Here is an 18,370-nt window from a genome sequence, read left to right as displayed (position 1 = left end):
TGTTTTTAAAGACGCATGCACTCGGGAGAACCAAATGCAACTTGTAAAGCTAAAGTGGGCAAACCACCGAAGTGAAAGCCCTCTGCGTGGACGGACGGCAGGGCAGGTGCGCTGCCACAGGCTGACAGAGCCGGAGCGCCGAGCTGCAGGGACCCGTGAGGACAAAGCGTGGCCCAGAGACTTGGAAGCTAGAAGGTCCGATAGTCGATTAACTGCCCTTCCAGGGGAAGAGATCAGAAGAACTAGGGAAAGGCAGCACCGGGGTAGAGGCTGTCTTCTAGAGGTGATGGAGCCCAACCTCGTGTCCCAAAAAGCAGCACAGGTAAGTGAAAGAGACCCGTGTCCCTTCCACGTGGCGAGCACTAGGAGCTCTCAGGACAGAATGTGCTGGAAGCAGCCAGAGAAGAGCCCAGCTTGCCCACGGGAGCGGCTGCGGTGGGCTCCACAGCTGCACACGAGGAGGCAGTGAGGCAGACAGAAAGGGCCGCATGCCTCCCTCCATAAGCTCACGCTCCGCCTCCATGCACATTCCCGGGCAAGCTCACTCCCCAGCAGGGCGTGCGGCACAGGAGTGCCCTGCAGGACGCCCCCCAGGGAGGACCATACCCCTGGGGGACCATCGGGGAGGCAGAGCGGGGCAGTGACTTGAGAAGCTGCTAGACATGTGGATAAACAAATATTAACTGAGTGGAATAGCAGCGATGCTGAGTAATTAGTGGGGTTAGAAAAAAATTAAAGGAAAACTAGAGCCCTGGACAGACAATGCCGGTAAGCTAGAAGGAATCTGCTTCTATTTACAAGGTGGGAAGGGTCATGACTGATGCCAGACCGCCAAATGGATGCCCACTGAAATTGTAAGGACTGACAATAAAAGAATAGAAAGCATGGAAACTTCAGAACCAGGAAAGACAGAAAACAAGAGGAAACTTGTAAAATGTCAATGCAAAGGCAGGTAGAATGGGACTTTCAGAAGCAGCAAGTTTGGGCAGAAAGGTGGGGCAGAAAGGTGGGATTATTTTATCATCACAAAATAAGATGATAGTAACAAACTCAAATATATTAGTGGTTATAATAAATATAAATGAACTAAACTCTCCAGTTAAAAAAACAGAGATCAAATTTTTTAGAAACAAAATTCAGTGCTGCGCTATTGTGATCTAAGTCAGGGTGCAGACTACACCTCTCCCTCAGGGCAGTGCTGGGCCTCTGCCCGGGTGTCCATGAGGCTCACTGGACACGGCCATGCTCCTTGTTTGCACCCCCGTCTATGGCAACTCGTGCTGCAATGGCAGGCCTTCATGGTTGCAGCAGAGACGAGGAGGCCCACAGGCTGCAGAGAGCTGCTACCTGGTCCTTTACCTAAAAATGGTGCCACCCTGGTCTAGAACATGCAGAACAGAAAGGTTGAAAGTAAACAAAGAGAAAAAGGGACACCTGGCAAACATCAACCCAAAATATCTAGTACAAGTTGTCCTGTTTTTTGTTTTTTGTTTTTTGTTTTTTTTATTTCTGAGAGAGAGAGACAGCGTGAGCAGGGTAGGGTCAGAGAGAGAGGGAGACACAGAATCCGAAACAGGCTCCAGGCTCTGAGCTGGCTGTCAGCACAGAGCCCGACGCGGGGCTCGAACTCCCGAACCGTGAGATTGTGACCTGAGCTGAAGTCGGACGCTCAACTGACTGAGCCACCCAGGCACCCCAAGTTGTTTTTAATAGATGACACGTACTTGTAGGTAGAAATCACCATAACCGATGAAGAAGATGTCTCATTCGTGACGATAAAATCCAACTCTTCAGAAAGATGGAATGATCCTCACCTTCTATGCACCACAAAGTATAGCCTCAACTGTCAACATCTGGTGCATTCCAAGGAGGAGCGACAGCCCCTGTCACAGGGAGACTGTGACACGCTTTCCTCAGATGTGACAGGGGCAACCAGAAACATAAAGTCAATCGTCAATTTATTCAGAATTCGACAAGTTGCAAATACTTTTCTTTAGTTTTAGATGAGACACAGTACACAGTTCTGTCTCAGAGACCTCCCAGTACATGATAAGATGTCATGTATTTTATTTTCAGGTTAAGCATTATGTTTATATACTTCATCATGACCTAAAAACTGAGTTCGTGGTGGATATACATTGACTTCTTTACATCTGTCAACAAAGAATTTCAACAAGATCAAAAAAACTGGTTTCTGCCACAATGAATGACACTCAGCCGTAACAGGTCAGAAATTGGAATTTATCATTGCTGTATAACAAGGGGCTGAGATTTCCCTGTTGGCTTTGTTCTGCTCTACACCCTACTGAAAGCATTTGTCCTCAGTTTTCTGAAGCCTTTCTACGGAGAGTGTCACGGATATGTTGTTAAAGTGACTCAGTATAGAAATAGCAAAAATCATAGTCAGAAATTAATGAAATAGAAAACAATCACACCACACAGATCAACAAAGCCAAGGATATTCTCTGAAAAAACAACTATTTGACAAGACTGGCCAGTGGAATAAATGAGAAGGCACAGATAAAGACTATGAGGAAATTAGCGATAAAAGATGCAACAGGACTACAGATATAATGGAAAATTTTTAATAAGCAATGGCTATTATGAACAACTTAATCCCAAAGAATTCTCTAAAAATAATAGAACTTTCCCAAGTGAACCACTTAGAACTTGAATTACCTTTAACCCTTACAGAAACTGACTTAGGGGGCACCTGGGTGGCTCAGTCGATTGAGTGTCCAACTTCTGCTCAGATCATGATCTTTCAGGTTTTGGGTTCAAGCCCCATATCAGGCTCTGTGCTGACAGCTCAGAGCCTGGAGCCTACAAACTGCCCCTTCTTGGGGGACCTTTTCCTAATTAATACATTTATCAGATTTTCATTCTCCTCTTTGGTTTCTCATGTTCTAAAACCTCATTCCCAAGACGTGCACGCTGTGGAAAACCAGCACCACAGAGCAGAGGTTCCGAGGCCCTGAAGGCCCCNNNNTACTGGTGTGTGCACGATGTACACATATACAGTATGTGTGCGTGTACATAGGACATATGCAAGAATGTGGGGGAATGTATACACACATCCAAGTCTACTGGCTCCATTTCTGGCTCAGTTTACTAAAGTCGCCCAAAGTCAAACAATGCAATAGGTTCTAGGCCTTGCAGCTATAAGTTCATAAAAGCAGCTCTAAGCTCAGCACCTGCCTCCAGGGAAGAATAAAGGGGCTGGAAATCCCAGACAGACAGTAGTGAGACTGTCCTTGGAAGGACTGGTGCCTCCAGGACTCGAGAGCCACGCCCGCTGGAACCAGGAAAGACCCCAATTATCCAAGGAATCTTGATAAAGAAAAGCAAAGCTGGAGGCATCACAATCACCGACTTCAGGATGGACTACACAGCTGTCAGCATCAAGACAGTGTGGTATTGGCACAAAAACAGACACTCAGATCAATGGAACAGATTAGAGAACCCAGAAATGGACCCACAAATCTATGGCCAACGAATCTCTGACAAAGCAGGAAAGAATATCCAATGGAATAAAGACAGTCTCTTCAGCAAGTGGTGCTGGGAAAACTGGACAGCGACATGCAGAAAAATGAACTTGGACCACTTTCTTATACCATACACAAAAAATAAACTGAAAATGGGTGAAAGACCTAACTATGAGACAGGTAACAATCAAAATCCTAGAGGAAAAAATAGCAGCAACCTCTTTGACCTGACCTGCAGCAACTTCTCACTTGACACGTCTCCAGAGGTAAGGGAAATAAAAGCAAAAGTGAACTATTGGGACCTCATCAAGATAAAAAGCTTCTGCACAGTGAAGGAAACAATCAGCAAAATTAAAAGGCAGCCAACAGAATGGGAGAAGATATTTGCAGTCAGATAAAGGGTTAGTATCAAAATCTATAAAGAACTTATCAAACTCAACACCCAAATGACAAATAATCCAGTGAAGAAACGGGCAAAAGACATGAACAGACACTTCTCCAAAGAAGACATCCAGGTGGCCAACAGACACATGAAAAGATGCTCAACATCACTCATCATCAGGGAAACACAAATCAAAACCACAGTGAGATACCCCCTCACACCTGTCAGAGTGGCTAACGTTAACAACTGAGGCAACAACAGGTGTTGGTGAGGATGCGGAGAAAGGGGACCCTCTTGCACTGTTGGTGGGAATGCAAATGGTGCAGCCTCTCTCAAAAACAGTATGGAGGTTCCTTAAAAAATTCAAAATAGAACTACCCTATGACCCCATAATTACACTACTGAGTATTTACCCAAAAGATACAAAAATGCTGATTCAAAGGGGCACACACATCCCGATGCTTATAGCAGCGCTATTGACAACAGCCAAATTATGGAAGGAGTCCCAACGTCCATTGACAGATGAATGGATACAGAAGATGTGGTGCGTATTTACAATGGAATACGACTCAGCGATGAAAAAGAATGAAGTCTTGCCATTTGCAACAACGTGGATGGAAGTGGAGTGTGTTATGCAAAGTGAAATAAGTCAGAGAAAGACAAATACTGTATGATTTCACTCATGTGTGGAATTTAAGAAATAGAACAGATGAACAGAAGGGAAGGGAGTGAAGAGAAAAGAGGGAAACAAACCACATGAGATTCTTTAAAAATTTGTTTTTCAACATTTATTCATTTTTGAGAGACAGAGAGAGACAGAGCACAAGCAGGGGAGGGGCAGAGAGAGAGGGAGACACAGAATGGGAAGCAGCTCCGGGCTCCGAGCTGTCAGCACAGAGCCCGACGCGGGGCTCGAACTCACGAGCTGTGAGATCATGACCTGAGCTGAAGTCGGACGCTTAACTGACTGAGCCCCCCAGGCCCCCACAAGAGACTCTTAATGACAGAGACCAAACTGAGGTTGCCGGAGGGAGGTGGGGGATGGACTAAATGGAGGAGGGCACTGAGGAGGCACTTGCCGGGATGAGCACGGTGTTGTATGTAAGGGATGAATCACAGAATTCTACTCCTGAAACCAATATTTCACTGCATGTTAACTAAAATTAAAAACAAAAACAAGAGCCAGGTCCAGAGAGCTGCCCTGCCTCCCAGCGCGCACTGGCCTCCTCAGGGGTCTCAGGCACAGCGGGCCTGCGGGTGGGGCTGGGGAGGATCCAGGTCTCCCCTGGGACTTCCAGTCACTGGAGAGCTGGGTGGGAGGGAAGGACTGAGGCTCCGGAGGCCACCCCGGGGCAGGGGAGCAGCCGGGCTCCNTGGCTTCGGAGAGAAGGTGGGAACCAGTGCCCGCCCCCCCGCCGCTGCCTGGGGCTGGCGGCAGACGCATGTCCCCGGGGCGGGCAGCTCCCGTGCCCCCGCCCAGCAGCCTGGGACGCTGCCTGACCGACAGAGCGACAGAGCGCCTTGCCAGGGACGCGTGGTCTCCTGCCCCAGATGGAAAGGCCACAGGTGCCACAGGAGGGCAAGGGCAGCCCACGGCCAGGCCCTCCCGTCCCCCGTCCCCTGGGCACCCACAGCCGCCCACCTGGTGTGACCCGAAGCCGCCCCAGCATAGAACAGGCGGGAGGGGTCAAGAGGACGCAGGACACAGGACCCGCGAGAAATCCTAGCGACGCTGCACGGAGTGAAAAGAGTGGGTTCCAGTCCAGGAATGCAGGGCGCTCGCTACCCTCCCACGTCCCCCAGGGCCTGCATGAAAGTGCGTGTTTCAGGGGCGCGCAGGGAGGTGACCCCCCTCTCCTTTGCAGCAGGTAGCAAAGAGCACGCGATTCTAACGTGGTTTCCCTGAGGAGCCCGGGCTGAATTACTGACGGTGTTCTGGTTTCCACGTTAGGTAGTGGGTTCGTGGGGTTTATTACAATCATAACTGATCATCAATCAATTAAAAGTGGGTCACATGTGGACCAGCGAGAGAAGTGAACCATGAGCTGAGCCCCAGGACTGATCCAGTCCCCAGACCTAAGGCGTAAAAGAGCTCCAGGTTCGCACTGCACTCAACTTTCCATGACTGGGGACACAGGACATGGGCTGCGTCCTGATGCAACGGGGGAGGTGGGTCCCCACGCCCGAGGCAGGACCCGACAGCCGGGGAGGCAGGAGCAGCCCCGGAAAAGGGCNCCGGGGGAGCCCGGCTACCCTCCCCGCCTACCCTCCCCGCTTACCCTCCCCGCCCGTCGCACAGACTCGTGGGTGGGAACCAGAAGCAGAGACAGGACTAGAGAGCTGGGCGGCACGGTTTATTGTCTCACACGGGCTTGGCTCCCTGCTGGGGACAGAGGAGGGCCTGGGCACCGGGGCTTCCCGGAGGAGACACGCAGGGTCACAGAGGGCTCAGGATCGTCCTGCTACGTCCTCGCCCCGGGGCTCAGACGACTCATCAGGAAGGTTTCCCACCTGCCACGTGCAGAACCGGGGGCCCCGTGAAGACGTGGTCCAGGAAGGGCACCGGCGCGGCCCCCTCTGCCCAGAGCAGCCGGCAGGAGACGCGTGGTCAGAGGCAGCACGGGGAGCTGGAGCAGACGGGCCTGCAGACCAGGGTGGGGCAGGGAGGCTGGCAGGAGGGCACGCACACGGGCTTGCAGCTCACGGGCACGCACACCACGGGTCTGCAGCTCACGGGCACGCACACGGGCTTGCAGCTCACGGGCACGCACCCAGAGGACTGGCAGGAGGGGACGCACACGGGCTTGCAGCTCACGGGCACGCACACGGGCTTGCAGGTCACGGGCACACAGCAGGGTGCCTGGCAGCCCGGGGAGCAGCTGGTGTGGCACATGTTGGCGTGGGGCTGGGCTGGTATCTGGGAGGGAGGAGGCGGTGATGTCTGGAGCCTCCTTCCCGGGGCGGCCTTTATACCCGGGCCAGGCGCGTCCGGGCAACAGGGGCCACAATTGTTGTCTTCCTTGTTTGTGCTTCTTCCGGGCCGTCTCCCAGAACTTCGTTTTCTGTTGCACGTTTTATTAGTTTGGCCCTCGTGACTGATGCCCAGGCTCGTGTTGCACTTGGGAACCTGGCCCGCTGTCTGCCTGGCCCGCCTCATGACTGCACACAGGCTACATTTGTGTGACTCTGACACCATGGGCCTCCCGATCTCTCTCCGTGTGTGATGATGGCCCCAACAGCCTCCGCCCTGAACAGCCTCCGCCCAACAAGAAGGTTCTGGGGCAGATGCACAGAGATCGGGAGGGTCTGGGTCCCGTCTGAGTGTCCCAGATGCTTCAGGCTGGAGGTCACACAGCGGCCGACACCTGGGAAGGACACGGCGACCACTGGCCCACAGCACGAGTGTGGACTGAGACCGCAGGTCATGGAGAACTGGCTCAGTTAAGCGTTGGCTCAGGTCATGATCTCTCAGCTCGTGAGTTCAAGCCCCGTGTCGGGCTCTGGGCTGACAGCTTGGAGCCTGGAGCTGCTTCGGATTCTGTGTCTCTCTCTCTCTGCCCCTCCTCCACACACACTCTGTCTCAAAAATGAATAAACATTAAAAAAATAAAAATAAAAAAGAAGGAAAAGGAAACTGCTTCTCGTCAGAACGGGGCAGAGAACGGGGGCAGCGGGGTTGAGGTGCTGGGGACAGGCACCACCGATGGAGAATTCCACGGGCAGCAAAACACAAGTCCTTAGAAACGGGGCAAAATGAGCCATTTCAGAGCAAGGGCAGCTAAGAGGAGCGTCGGCAGCAGCCGGACGTGACGGGAAGAGCTGACGGCGGGCCGGAAGCGAGCAGGCGGGAAGGGGTAGCACGGGGAGGGGCACACGTAAGAGGCCCGTTTGGGCGCCTCTGTGGTTGGCTCGTAGGACACGTGACCGCCTGGAGCGGGTGACTCCTCACTCGGTCACATCTGGACACGCGGTTGCACGTGGCCGCCCCGAACGCTTTGTCCTGAGCACGGTTTTCGCCTGAGGTCGGGGCCAACGGAGCCACGAGGGCTGACGTGCGGCCGCGTGGCTGGCTCCAGGCCGGTCGTGTTCTCAGCTCTGCCCACGGCCGGAGCCCCGAGCCCGCAGGCTTGGAGTGACTCGTGTGGCGTCTGACTGGTTGCCGCGACTCCTGGGGAGTCGCCCTGTCCGCACCCGCGGTCACGAGGGGGCCACGTGTGCAGAGGGCCCCGTGGACGCAGCCTCGGGGGGGGCGCTGCTCCGGGAGACGGCTNCGGCCTCCTAGGCCCCCCTCTCCGTGGGGTCAGTGCACTCCTACCAGGCAGACGTCGTCCACTGCAGCCCTTCTGGGCCCGACCAGACCATCTTACAGCAAAGCAGCTTGATCCCCGCTAAGCAAGTGGTGAGAGTCACCCCCAGGGTCCCCTGACCCGAGCCTGGGTCGCCCACACAGCACCCGGCCTGGCTGTGGGCCTGTTCCCCGCGGCACCCTAGCTGCGGCTGACAATCACCCGGATGTACCAGCTCTCAGCTCCTGATTCCCTGTCCTCGGCTCAAGCCTGAGCCCGCGCTGGAGCCGCCCCAGGAGCTAGAATCCCCACCGTGCGCTCCCATCCAGGGAAGCCCCGTGATCTGTGAAAAATAAGTCTCTCTGCTCCTCAGCACTGTGTCTCCTATGAGTTTTCCCCGAAGCTGATTCTCCCTGTCACCTCCCCCCTCGGACAAGCCGATACTGAGTCCGAGTCCTGTCTCGGGGGCTCTCCTGGGACAGTCATGCCCCCAGCACGCTGGGGAGTCCCTCTGACGGAAGTGGCGGCCAAGCTGTCGTCAGAATGGGGCCTTCCTACCATTTCAAGTGAGGACTGTCATGCTGGGCTGTGTGCAGCCTAAAAAGTGTGCAACGAAGACTAATGGACGGAAGGGGGAGGCACCACTGAGTGACCACAGCTGCTCACAGTTACGTGCGGGGCCTTCCAGAGAGAGGGGTTCATTGTGTGCTGCCCCAAAGGTTGCACCAAGGAGGGGCGTCCAGGGGGCTCCATCAGTTAAGCATCTGACTTAATCTCAGGTCATGATCTCACAGTTCATGGGTTCGAGCCCCGCGTCGGGCTCTGTGCTGACAGCTCAGAGTCTGGAGCCTGTTTCGGATTCTGTGTCTCCCTCTCTCTCTGACCCTCCCCTGCTCACACTCTCTCTCTTTCTCTCTCTCTCTCAGAAATAAATAAAACATTTAAAAAAAAATAGACTTTCCCTTTAAAGAGAGACTGGAAGCCACAACTGGGATTCTTGCTGTGAATGGGAAATTTAACCGAGAGCTTCCGGGCTGTGGCAGCCTAACAGTCCAGGTGAACTAGGGTGCAGTCAGAGAATTTGGGGACCCAGCACTCCATGGAATAGGGGGGACTGTGGGTCAGCTGAACTCCAGAGCGCCAGGGTGGCTGTGGGGAAGCCAAGACTCCAAGAGAACTGTGGCTGCTGTTCAAGACGGCGGGCTGGGCCCACCCCCAACCTCAACCCTCCCGAGACCCACGTGGGGAGACGTGGGCTTACAACGGGTGAGGGACGCAGCAAAGGCAACGGGAAGCAGAGGAAGGTGTGCCAGCCCCCAGGCAGAGCAGAGCAGGTGGGGGCTGCGGGGACAGCACCTGGTCCCCATGGGTGGGCCCTGTGGAGGAGGGGTGTGTGCGCAGGGGCGGGGGCACCCAGGCCCACCCGAGGCAGAGTGCCCAGAGGCTCTGCTTCTCCCCAGGACGCCGCCAGTGTGTAACTCTAGGACAACTTAACACCTCGCTCAGGAAGGACCCGGACTCCTGGGGGCTGCTGGCACCCACATACATGACTCTCATTGTGGCTTCTGGGCTCCCTCCTTTCTCCTTCCCAGGTGAGGCCCGGCCCCTGGCAGTCACCCACCCCCCATCCCGGAGTGCCGGGCCACCTTCCCCGCACGGGTGAGGTGCCTCTAACTCGGCACGGGCCCCGCGGTGGAGGAGCCTCCCCAGCCGCCATGACCACTGCCACACCTGAGCCCCGGACAACAAACACAAAGTCACACTGCAGAGGAAGCAGACAGCTTGTGAAGCAGAAACCACCGTTTATCAAATCCTAAATATACTCAAAGACTTTCAAGAACATGTTTACAGCCATAAAGCAAGGACGAGAGGCTTTGAAAAGGAACACTTAGAAAATGTGTCGAAAAAAGGTATAGTGTTGATATTTAAAATTAAACAGAGGGCCTTGTGGGTGAGGTTGAGAAACCTCTCAGACTTAGAACATAAAACATCAAAGAGGTAGAAAGCATGAGAGAAAAGAAGCCAGCATGGGGGACCCCTCTGGGGGTGCAGCCTCTGGTGCGTGGGATTCCGGGAGAAGGGACAGTCAGGACATGGGGAGGGTGAGGAAATGCATCCCTCGGGGAGGAACACTTCCCACAGTGGGAGACACAGCCCCCAGCTTAAAGGACTAAGCAACACCAAGGAAAGGAATGGGGAAACCCCAGACACATCGTGTTGAAACTGCAGAAAGGGAGGTTCCCAGAAGCATCTCCAGAGAACAAAACACACAAACAAACAAAAGTAACCTAAAGAAAAATAAAACTCGGACTGGCATCAGACGTGCCATCAACAGCACTGTGTGCAGCCGACTTTAGGAGCAGTGCTCACCACGTCCTGAGGACCGAAATCCAGCCTGTGCGTCCAAACACTGGCATGCTGTAAACAGAGGAGTTGAAAAATATGTAAACAATGCTTAAGTGAGTAATAAACATGACAGCACGTTATGGGTAACACACATATTAAATAAGCATGAGTGTTTTTCTAAAACTAAGTGGCATGTGTCTTGTGTGTGTGGTCATCTGCTTTTCAACACTTTTTAAGGCAGTGAAAATCATATCCAAAAGAATAACATACCTAGCCATAAATTTAACCAAAGGGGTGAAAGACTTGCACACTGGCCACTATAAAACACTGCTGCAAGAATTGAAGGAGGCAGGTGTAAGGGGAAGAGCGTCCCATGTTCATGGATGGGAGCACTTCATGTTAAGGTGACAATACCACCCAAAGCGACCCGCAGATGCAATGTAATCCTTATCAAAATCCCAAAAGCCTCTTTCTCTAGAGATGAAAAAGCTGATCCTCGAAATCACATGGAATTGATAAGAGTCTAGAACAGAATAAACTTGAAAGGATGAAGAATGCGCAAGGATTCACAATTCCTGATTCCAAAACTTACGCAAAAGTACAGTGGTTGAGCCAGTGCGGTACTGGCATACGGGACAGACATACAGACTGACGGAGGAAAGCCGAGAGTCCAGAGATAAACCCATGTATTTATGGTCAACGGATTTTTGACAAGTGTTCTCAGACTGTTCAGTGGAGGAAGAAATCATCTTTTCAACAAATGGTGCTGAGAAGGCTAGATTTCCACATGCAAAATAAGGTAGTTCGATCCCCTACCTCGCCCCATCTACTAAAGTTAACTAAAAATGGATAAACATCCTAAATGTAAGAGCAAAAACCAAAATGTCTTAGAAGAAAACACAGGGGAATCACTTGGTGACCTTGGATTTGACAGCACGTTCTTAGCTACAACACCAAAAGCATGAAGATCAAAAGAAAAAAATTAATTGGACATCATCAAAATTGAAAACTCTAGTGATTCAAAGGACACCATCAAGAAAGTGACAGGACAGGGGCGCCTGGGTGGCTTAGTCGGTTAAGCGTCCGACTTTCGCTTAGGTCATGATCTCGCGGTTCGTGGGTTCGGGCCCCGCGTCGGGCTCTGTGCTGACTGCCAGCTCAGAGCCTGGAGCCTGTTTCAGTCTGTGACTCCCTCTCTCTCTGACCCTCCCCTGCTCATGCTGTCTCTCTCTCTCTCTCCTAGAAATAAATAAAACATTAAAAAAAAAAAAACAAAGAAAGTGACAGGACAGTCTACAGAATGGGAGAAAATATTTGCAAATCATATATCTGATAAGAGTTTAACAACCAGAAAACACAAAGAACTCATACAACTCAGCAACAAAAAAAAACAAGAAACCCAATTTAAAAATGGGCAAAGAGGGGTGCCTGGGGGGCTCAATGGGTTAAGCGTCCAACTTGATTTCAGCTCAGGTCCTGGTTTCACAGTCCGTGGGTTCAAGTCCCGTGTCGGGCTCTGAGCTGATGGCACGCAGAGCCTGCTTGGGACTCTCTCCCTCTCTCTGCCCCTCCCCCACTCACACTGTCTCTGACTCTCTCGAAATAAATAAACCTTTTTTAAAATAGGAAAAGAACTTGAATGGGCATTTCTCCAACAAAGTTGCACCTATGGTCAACAGCACATGAAAAGATGCCCCACATTATTAGTCATCAGGGAAAAGCAAATCACGACCACAATGAAATACTATGTCATACGCACGATGGCTATAATTTTAAAAAAGAAAGAAGGAAGGAAGGAAGGATGGATGGAAGGAAGGAAGAAAGAGAGAGAGAGAGAGAGAACCAGTGCTGGTGAGGATGTGGAGAAACCAGAGTCCTCAAACACAACCGCTGGGATATGAAGCCGCGTGCCAGTGTGGAAACAGTCTGCACGTACCATACGCCCCAGGAACTCCACTCCTAAGAAACTACCCCCCAAAAAGTAAAAAGGTGTTCAGATGTTCTCTGCAGCATTATTCACAACAGCAAAAAGCCCAGAACAGCCCACGGGTCCACTGATGGATGGATAAGCAAAATGTGGTCCATCCATAGAGTGGAATGTTCTTCCTTCAGGAAATGAAAGCAGCTCTGATGCCGGCTTTGACACGAATGAGGCTTGAGGACATGCTGCTGAGTGAAGCCACAAAGGGACAGAGGTTTTCTGACCCCAGTGTGCGAGGTGCCCGAGCAGTCAGACTCAGAAACGGTAAAATGGGGGGGCTGGGGGGACTGCGAACGGGACAGAGGTTCAGTTCGGGACGATGATAAAGTCCTGAGGAGGGACCGTGGGGCTGCATAACCGTGAATGCACCCAGTGCCCCTACACTGTACACTTAAAAATGGGTACCATGGGGGNAACCATATGATCCTGTCAATAGATGCAGAAAAAGCATTTGACAAACAGCATCCCTTCTTAATAAAGACTCTCANAACAAACTGAGGGCTGATGGGTGTGGGGGGAGGGGGGATGGGCACGGAGGAGGGCACTTGTGGGGATGAGCACTGGGTGTTATGTGGAAACCAACTTGACAATAAACTATTTGTAAAAAATAAAAAAAATTTAAAAAAGAAGCATAAAAAAATAAATAAATAAAAGAAAATAAAAGAAAAAAAATGGGTACCATGGAAGACTTTATGTTACATGTATTTTACCACAATTAAAAAACTTTTTTAAAGAAAGTCAAACAGAAGAATATGGTTTTGTCTTACTTGTAATGGTAAGTGTAATAACATATTACTGCATGCTTATAATTTTGTGGGGTTTTTTAAAATTTATTTTGAGAGAGAGCACAAGTGAGGGAGGGTCAGAGAGCAGAGAGGGAGAGTCACAGCAGGTTCCATTCGGTCAGCCCAGAGCCTGACACGGGGCTCGAACCCACGAACAGTGAGGTCATGACCTGAGCCGAAATCGAGTCAGATGCCCAACCGACTGAGCCACCCAGGCGCCCCTGTGTGCTTATAATTGTGCACATGCGCAGAAGGCTGCAGGCATTGCGTGCATGCACGGGGGGCTGCACGGGGGCCATCTCAGCGAGGCAGCGAGAGGAGCGAATGTGGGCAGAGCTCCTGCCAGAGGGCACAGCGCCCGGTCCGGGAGACTCGAGGTAACTGTGGCTCTTCGCCGCATCTGCTCATGAGGCAAGGGCAGGATGGCACCTCCCTGGCCCGTGGAGCCCTCGCCTGTGCGGCGGCCACAAGGTGAGCCTCACCGGCATCCCGGGGCCGAGTGTGCGTCTGGGCAGGCGTCGGGGGTGGGCAGCCGTGGGCAAGGCGGGCACGGCCCTGCACTCAGACATGCGACTGGTCCCCACGCACACAGGCACTTGGAGAGGCACCGGCTCCAGGAAGCCGGCCGCCCTTGCCCACAGCCCCAGCCCTCCCGCCAGGCCTCCCCACACAGCGGCTGCAAACCTCAGCCCTGGGAGACGCGCCTGGTGCCAGCCCGGCTTCGCGGCAAGCAGGGAACCGTCTCCTCGCGTCATCGGGGAAGACGGGGCCTGCCTGTGTCTTCAGAAGGCAGGGGCCCCACCCCGGTGCCGGCCCCAAACCCAAACGGCCTCCCCAGCAAAGACCCCCTTCACGTTGCCGTTTGCTCCCCGCTGGCGGCGGACCGCCCTGCGGCCTGCGCGGGGCGCCCTGCTCGGCTCCAAGCCCAAGTCGCGGCCGCACCGNTGCGCTCGGGTTCTCTGCCCCCACCCCCGCATCCCTGCGCTCGGGTTCTCTGCCCCCACCGCCGCATCCCTGCGCTCCTACTGACAGCAGGCTCCCTCTCTGAGCCCCTGCAGACGGGCCGCCCAGCACAAGGGAGCTCGGCGGCCCCTCCCGCTGCAGCGTGGGCAGTGGGGCCACGATCCTGGCACGAAGCTGGCAGTCCCGGGCAGGCCTCCCCTGGCTGCGCCCCAGCTAGGCTCCCACTCCCTCAGGGTCACCTGAGACGGCTCCTTCCCCCAGTCCCGCCCCCGCGCGCGCCAGCTGATGGCGCCCCAGCCACCCGCTCCACGTGCAGGGCTCCTGCAGGCGGGGGCCCAGGCCGGCCGGGACACTCACCCCTGCCCTCGCGTGTCGCACGCTCTGCGCTCTCAGTCGGGCAAAGTCCGGCTCTTACCAAGCACCTGCCCCCCGCAGCCTCCCCGCACGGTGTGCGTGCACGTGCCTGCTGCCCCTGAGCGCACGTTCTCCCACATTCTAGAAGCACCACTTTACCGGGTGTTTCCTGCTGGCTGGCACCTGCCACACCTTCCCACCTTCACCATTTCTAAATCTAACTTTGTCCTGTCCCCGCGCCTCCCATATGCCCGCTGCTCTCTACCCTCTGGGGCAGCAGAGTCTTGGACTGAGACAGGGGACCCCGGCTTCTGATCCGGGCCCTTCTCCTCACTTGTGTGGGAGTTGGTGCAAGTTTAGAGCGTGCCTCAGTTTCCCCATCTGTAAAATGGGAAGGACAGTTCCTACTTCACAAGGTTGTTTAGGGGTCACTGAGTTAACATGTACAAATTTGCGGGGCGCCTGAGGGGCTCAGTCAGTTCAGCGTCTGACTTCGGCTCAGGTCATGATCTCACGGTTCGTGGGTTCGAGCCCCGCATTGGGCTCTGTGCTGACAGCTCAGAGCCTGGAACTGCTTCAGATTCTGTGTCTCCCTCGCTCTCTGCCCTCCCCTGCTTGTGCTCTGCCTCTTTCACAAATAAACATTTTTTTTTAAATGTACAAAGTCGCTTGGAATAGTTGCAGGCACAGAAGACCTATGACACATGTGTTTGCAAACACACCAAAGATAAATACGGTTCCCAAGCTATTCATTAGTTGATGGATTCAGGACACAATTATTTCCCCCAAAGAAAGACAATAAGAAAAAAAATGCGTATGATTTCCGAGTGTTGAGAAGGACGGGGTGTCATAGTGAGAAAGAAGCCCTAGAGGGACGCTGGGAGCAGAGGGCGGGTGTCAGGGGCTCCTGACCTCCTGAGTCATTCCCGGGCCCAGCGACCTGCCGCGTGGCCGCTGCCTTGGGGGCCCTGCTCCAACAACAACAAGGAGACGGGCCTTGTGATGAACAGCTCACAGCCCTGGGCTGCATATAAGCCCCAAACACCCCGAGCACCCAGCACGCACACACACTCACCCACACACACACTCACTCACACGCACTCTCCTCCAGCCCCCCCGCCCCCACCATGGCCGCGTCCACCCTGTCCGTCTGCTCCAGCGACCTGAGCTACGGCAGCCGCGTCTGCCTGCCCGGGGCCCCTGACTCCTGCCCCGGCTCCTCCTGGCAGGGGGGCGACTGCCCAGAGAGCTGCTGCGAGCCCCCCTGCTGCGCCCCCAGCTGCTGCGCCCCCGTGTGCTGCACCCCTGTGTGCTGCAAGCCCGTCTGCTGCACCCCTGTGTGCTCCGGGTCCACCCCCTGCTGCCAGCCCAGCTCCTGCTGCAGACCCTCCTCCTCCATGTCCCTGCTCTGCCGCCCCGTGTGCAAGCCCGCCTGCTGCGCCCCTGCCTCCTGCTGCTGCGCCCCTGCCTCCTGCTGCCGCCCGGCCTCCTGCGTGTCCCTGCTCTGCCGCCCCGCGTGCCCCCACCCCACCTGCTGCGGCCAGTGATGGGGCCAGGCGTCCCTGTGGGGACCCCACCCCCCCAGTACCAGCCTCCCAGCTGTTTTGGGGTCTGTCTCTTAGGCCTGTGAAGTATAGACAGCACCCCCTCCTCTCAGGCCAGCGGGGGGTACCCGTCAAACTCAGAATGACCCTTCCCACCCCCACTGCCACCCTCCTCCCGGGGTCCCAGTGCTCATGCCTTGGGACTATGTCCACAGCGCAGGCCACAGTGGTCTCCCCTCCCTGGAAGCTGCCTGGAGAAACCTAATAAACGTGGCTTACAGTAACCCGGCGTCACCTGGTTCTCTTTGGGCCGGTTCTAGTTAAACTGCCTCTCTGTCCCCACAGAGGTGGGGGGCGGGGCGGTCCTCAGCCACACCAGCCCTCCCTCAGGGCCCCGCCCCTCACAGTCCCAGGCGTGGCGGCCGTGGCCGAGGCCCTCCTGGGGGGGGGGCTTCCTCAGGACCCGGTGGCAGCCAGTCGTGGGCACAGTAACCCTGGGCAACTCTCCCCCCGCAGGGAGCCCAGCAGGACACGGGGTCCGGCATACGCTGGGGAGGATGTGGGGGTGCAGGGGTCCAGCAAGCACCCCCATGGCCACCTGAGCCCTCCTGCCCCTCCTTCCTTGTCCAGCATCTGAAACCCTCCTGCCTCTGGAGCTGTGCGCTCAGACCGCACACGCAGGGCCGGACGCCGCTTCCCTCTGCAGCGATGGCTAGAACACAGCCCGTGTCCCCTCCCCAGCAGAGCCTCCTGCCCCCNCTGCACCTGCTCCACTCAGCCACCCTTCCCTCCACGCTCCCAGCCCCCAGCCCCTGACCCAGCCTGTCCAGCCACCAAAGGTCCCTGTGCTCCCGTCACCTCACTCGTGCCCCCTCTCCTGTGTGCCTGTCCCCGCAGAGCTGGCCCCGGCCTCCAGGTCACAGCTCTGACTTCTCCAGCCCCCCCCCCCACCTCCAACCCCCTGCACCTTGGCTCTCTGTCCGGACACGTCCAGCCTCTCCTGGGCTCCAGGCCACATGTGCACCTCCAGATGTGACCCCCCAGGACCTGCAGAAGTTGAGCTTAGGCTCTTCTGAGCTGAACTAGCACCTTCCAGGGGGATGGGGCCTCTGCTGTGGCCTTCCCATCCCTACCCCCACCCCCAGCCCGGCTATGGTCCTCCTAGGCAGGGCCTTCAGGGTCTATGCCTGCCTCTCTTTCCCTAGTTCTGGCAACTGGTCCCTTGTTTGCTAAATGACACTGGGCAGGTAAGATGGGGACCCCATAGCTGCAATGGGGCCAGGCCCAGGACGAGAGGCCCCCTGCTTGGAGGACCCCCGCCGCTCGTGCGCATCCCTCTATAGGTAGAAGAGGCCGCCCTTGCAGGAAGACGATGGGGACTCAATGACTCCGAGAAGACCCTGCCTCCCAGGGCCCGGCCTCACCGCGACGGCCAGGGCAGGCGGGGGAGCCACCGGCACCGAGGGCAGTGTGGTCCGTCCTCTCCCTGAAGCTCTGCGGGGCGGACCTGCCAGGTCTGAGTAGGAAGAGCCAGCACGGACCCCCTGGGCCCCCCCAGGGAGCGCAGGCCTGTGCAGGGGGCTCTGCACGGGCCTGTGCATGGTCTCCCGTGAGCGGAAGCCCCCGTAGGTGCTGGACAAGGCCGTCCAGTTCACCAGGACCGATGTCCCGGAAATCCAGGCTGTGAACCTTACCACAGGGCTGGACGGTGACTGCCCTCTCGGACCTGAAGCCCCAGGTCCTGCTGTGCACCTTCCCGCCAAACTCACATGCCTGACAGCAGCTGAGAACTTTCTAGCTGATTACACCATGACTTTTCTAGGCTTAGTGGATACTTGGGTCACATGTATATCACATGGCCGATAAAACCAGTACGAGCGGCCCCCCTTTGTGACGCATTTTGTGAGCTGCAGGCACCTGCCGTGTTTAAATCACACAGTCCTCAGCTGACCCAGTGACATGGGTCCCTAGGAGCCCATCTTGCCACAGAGGGGACAGAGGCCCACAGAGTGCCTGGCTGACGCGGTACAAACCCCAGCCGTGGTGGGCAGTGGGCAGGGCAGGTAAGACATGGGCGTGTTTGCAGGGACACGGCCATATGCCACCTAATGTTCCCAAAGCCAGCTTCCCCACAGTCCCCAAGTGCCCTTGACCTTGTATGGAAAAAAGGACTTCGCGGGGTAACTGCGGATGGCTGACTAAATGCAGAATCCCGCGGCGGGCAGGCGGTCCCGGGCCAGCCGC

General features: G+C 55.3%; 1 protein-coding gene across 1 annotated transcript in view; it reads left to right on the top strand.

Moving 5' to 3' along the window:
* The first annotated feature begins 15,709 nt into the window (after positions 1 to 15,709).
* The window catches only part of LOC144224410 (uncharacterized), a 4,903-nt gene continuing 2,242 nt past the window's right edge, over positions 15,710 to 18,370 (top strand). Inside the window, exons 1-4 of the mRNA XM_077755363.1 lie at positions 15,710 to 16,125; positions 17,024 to 17,042; positions 17,332 to 17,373; positions 17,470 to 17,599. Coding sequence (XP_077611489.1) covers positions 15,710 to 16,125; positions 17,024 to 17,042; positions 17,332 to 17,373; positions 17,470 to 17,599 — 607 coding nt within the window. The remainder of the gene's footprint in view (positions 16,126 to 17,023; positions 17,043 to 17,331; positions 17,374 to 17,469; positions 17,600 to 18,370) is intronic.

Source organism: Crocuta crocuta, unplaced genomic scaffold, assembly GCF_008692635.1.
Source record: "Crocuta crocuta isolate KB4526 unplaced genomic scaffold, BGI_CrCroc_1.0 scaffold675, whole genome shotgun sequence".
NCBI classification, from domain to species: domain Eukaryota; kingdom Metazoa; phylum Chordata; class Mammalia; order Carnivora; family Hyaenidae; genus Crocuta; species Crocuta crocuta.
This window is presented reverse-complemented; position numbering and strand designations above follow the sequence as displayed.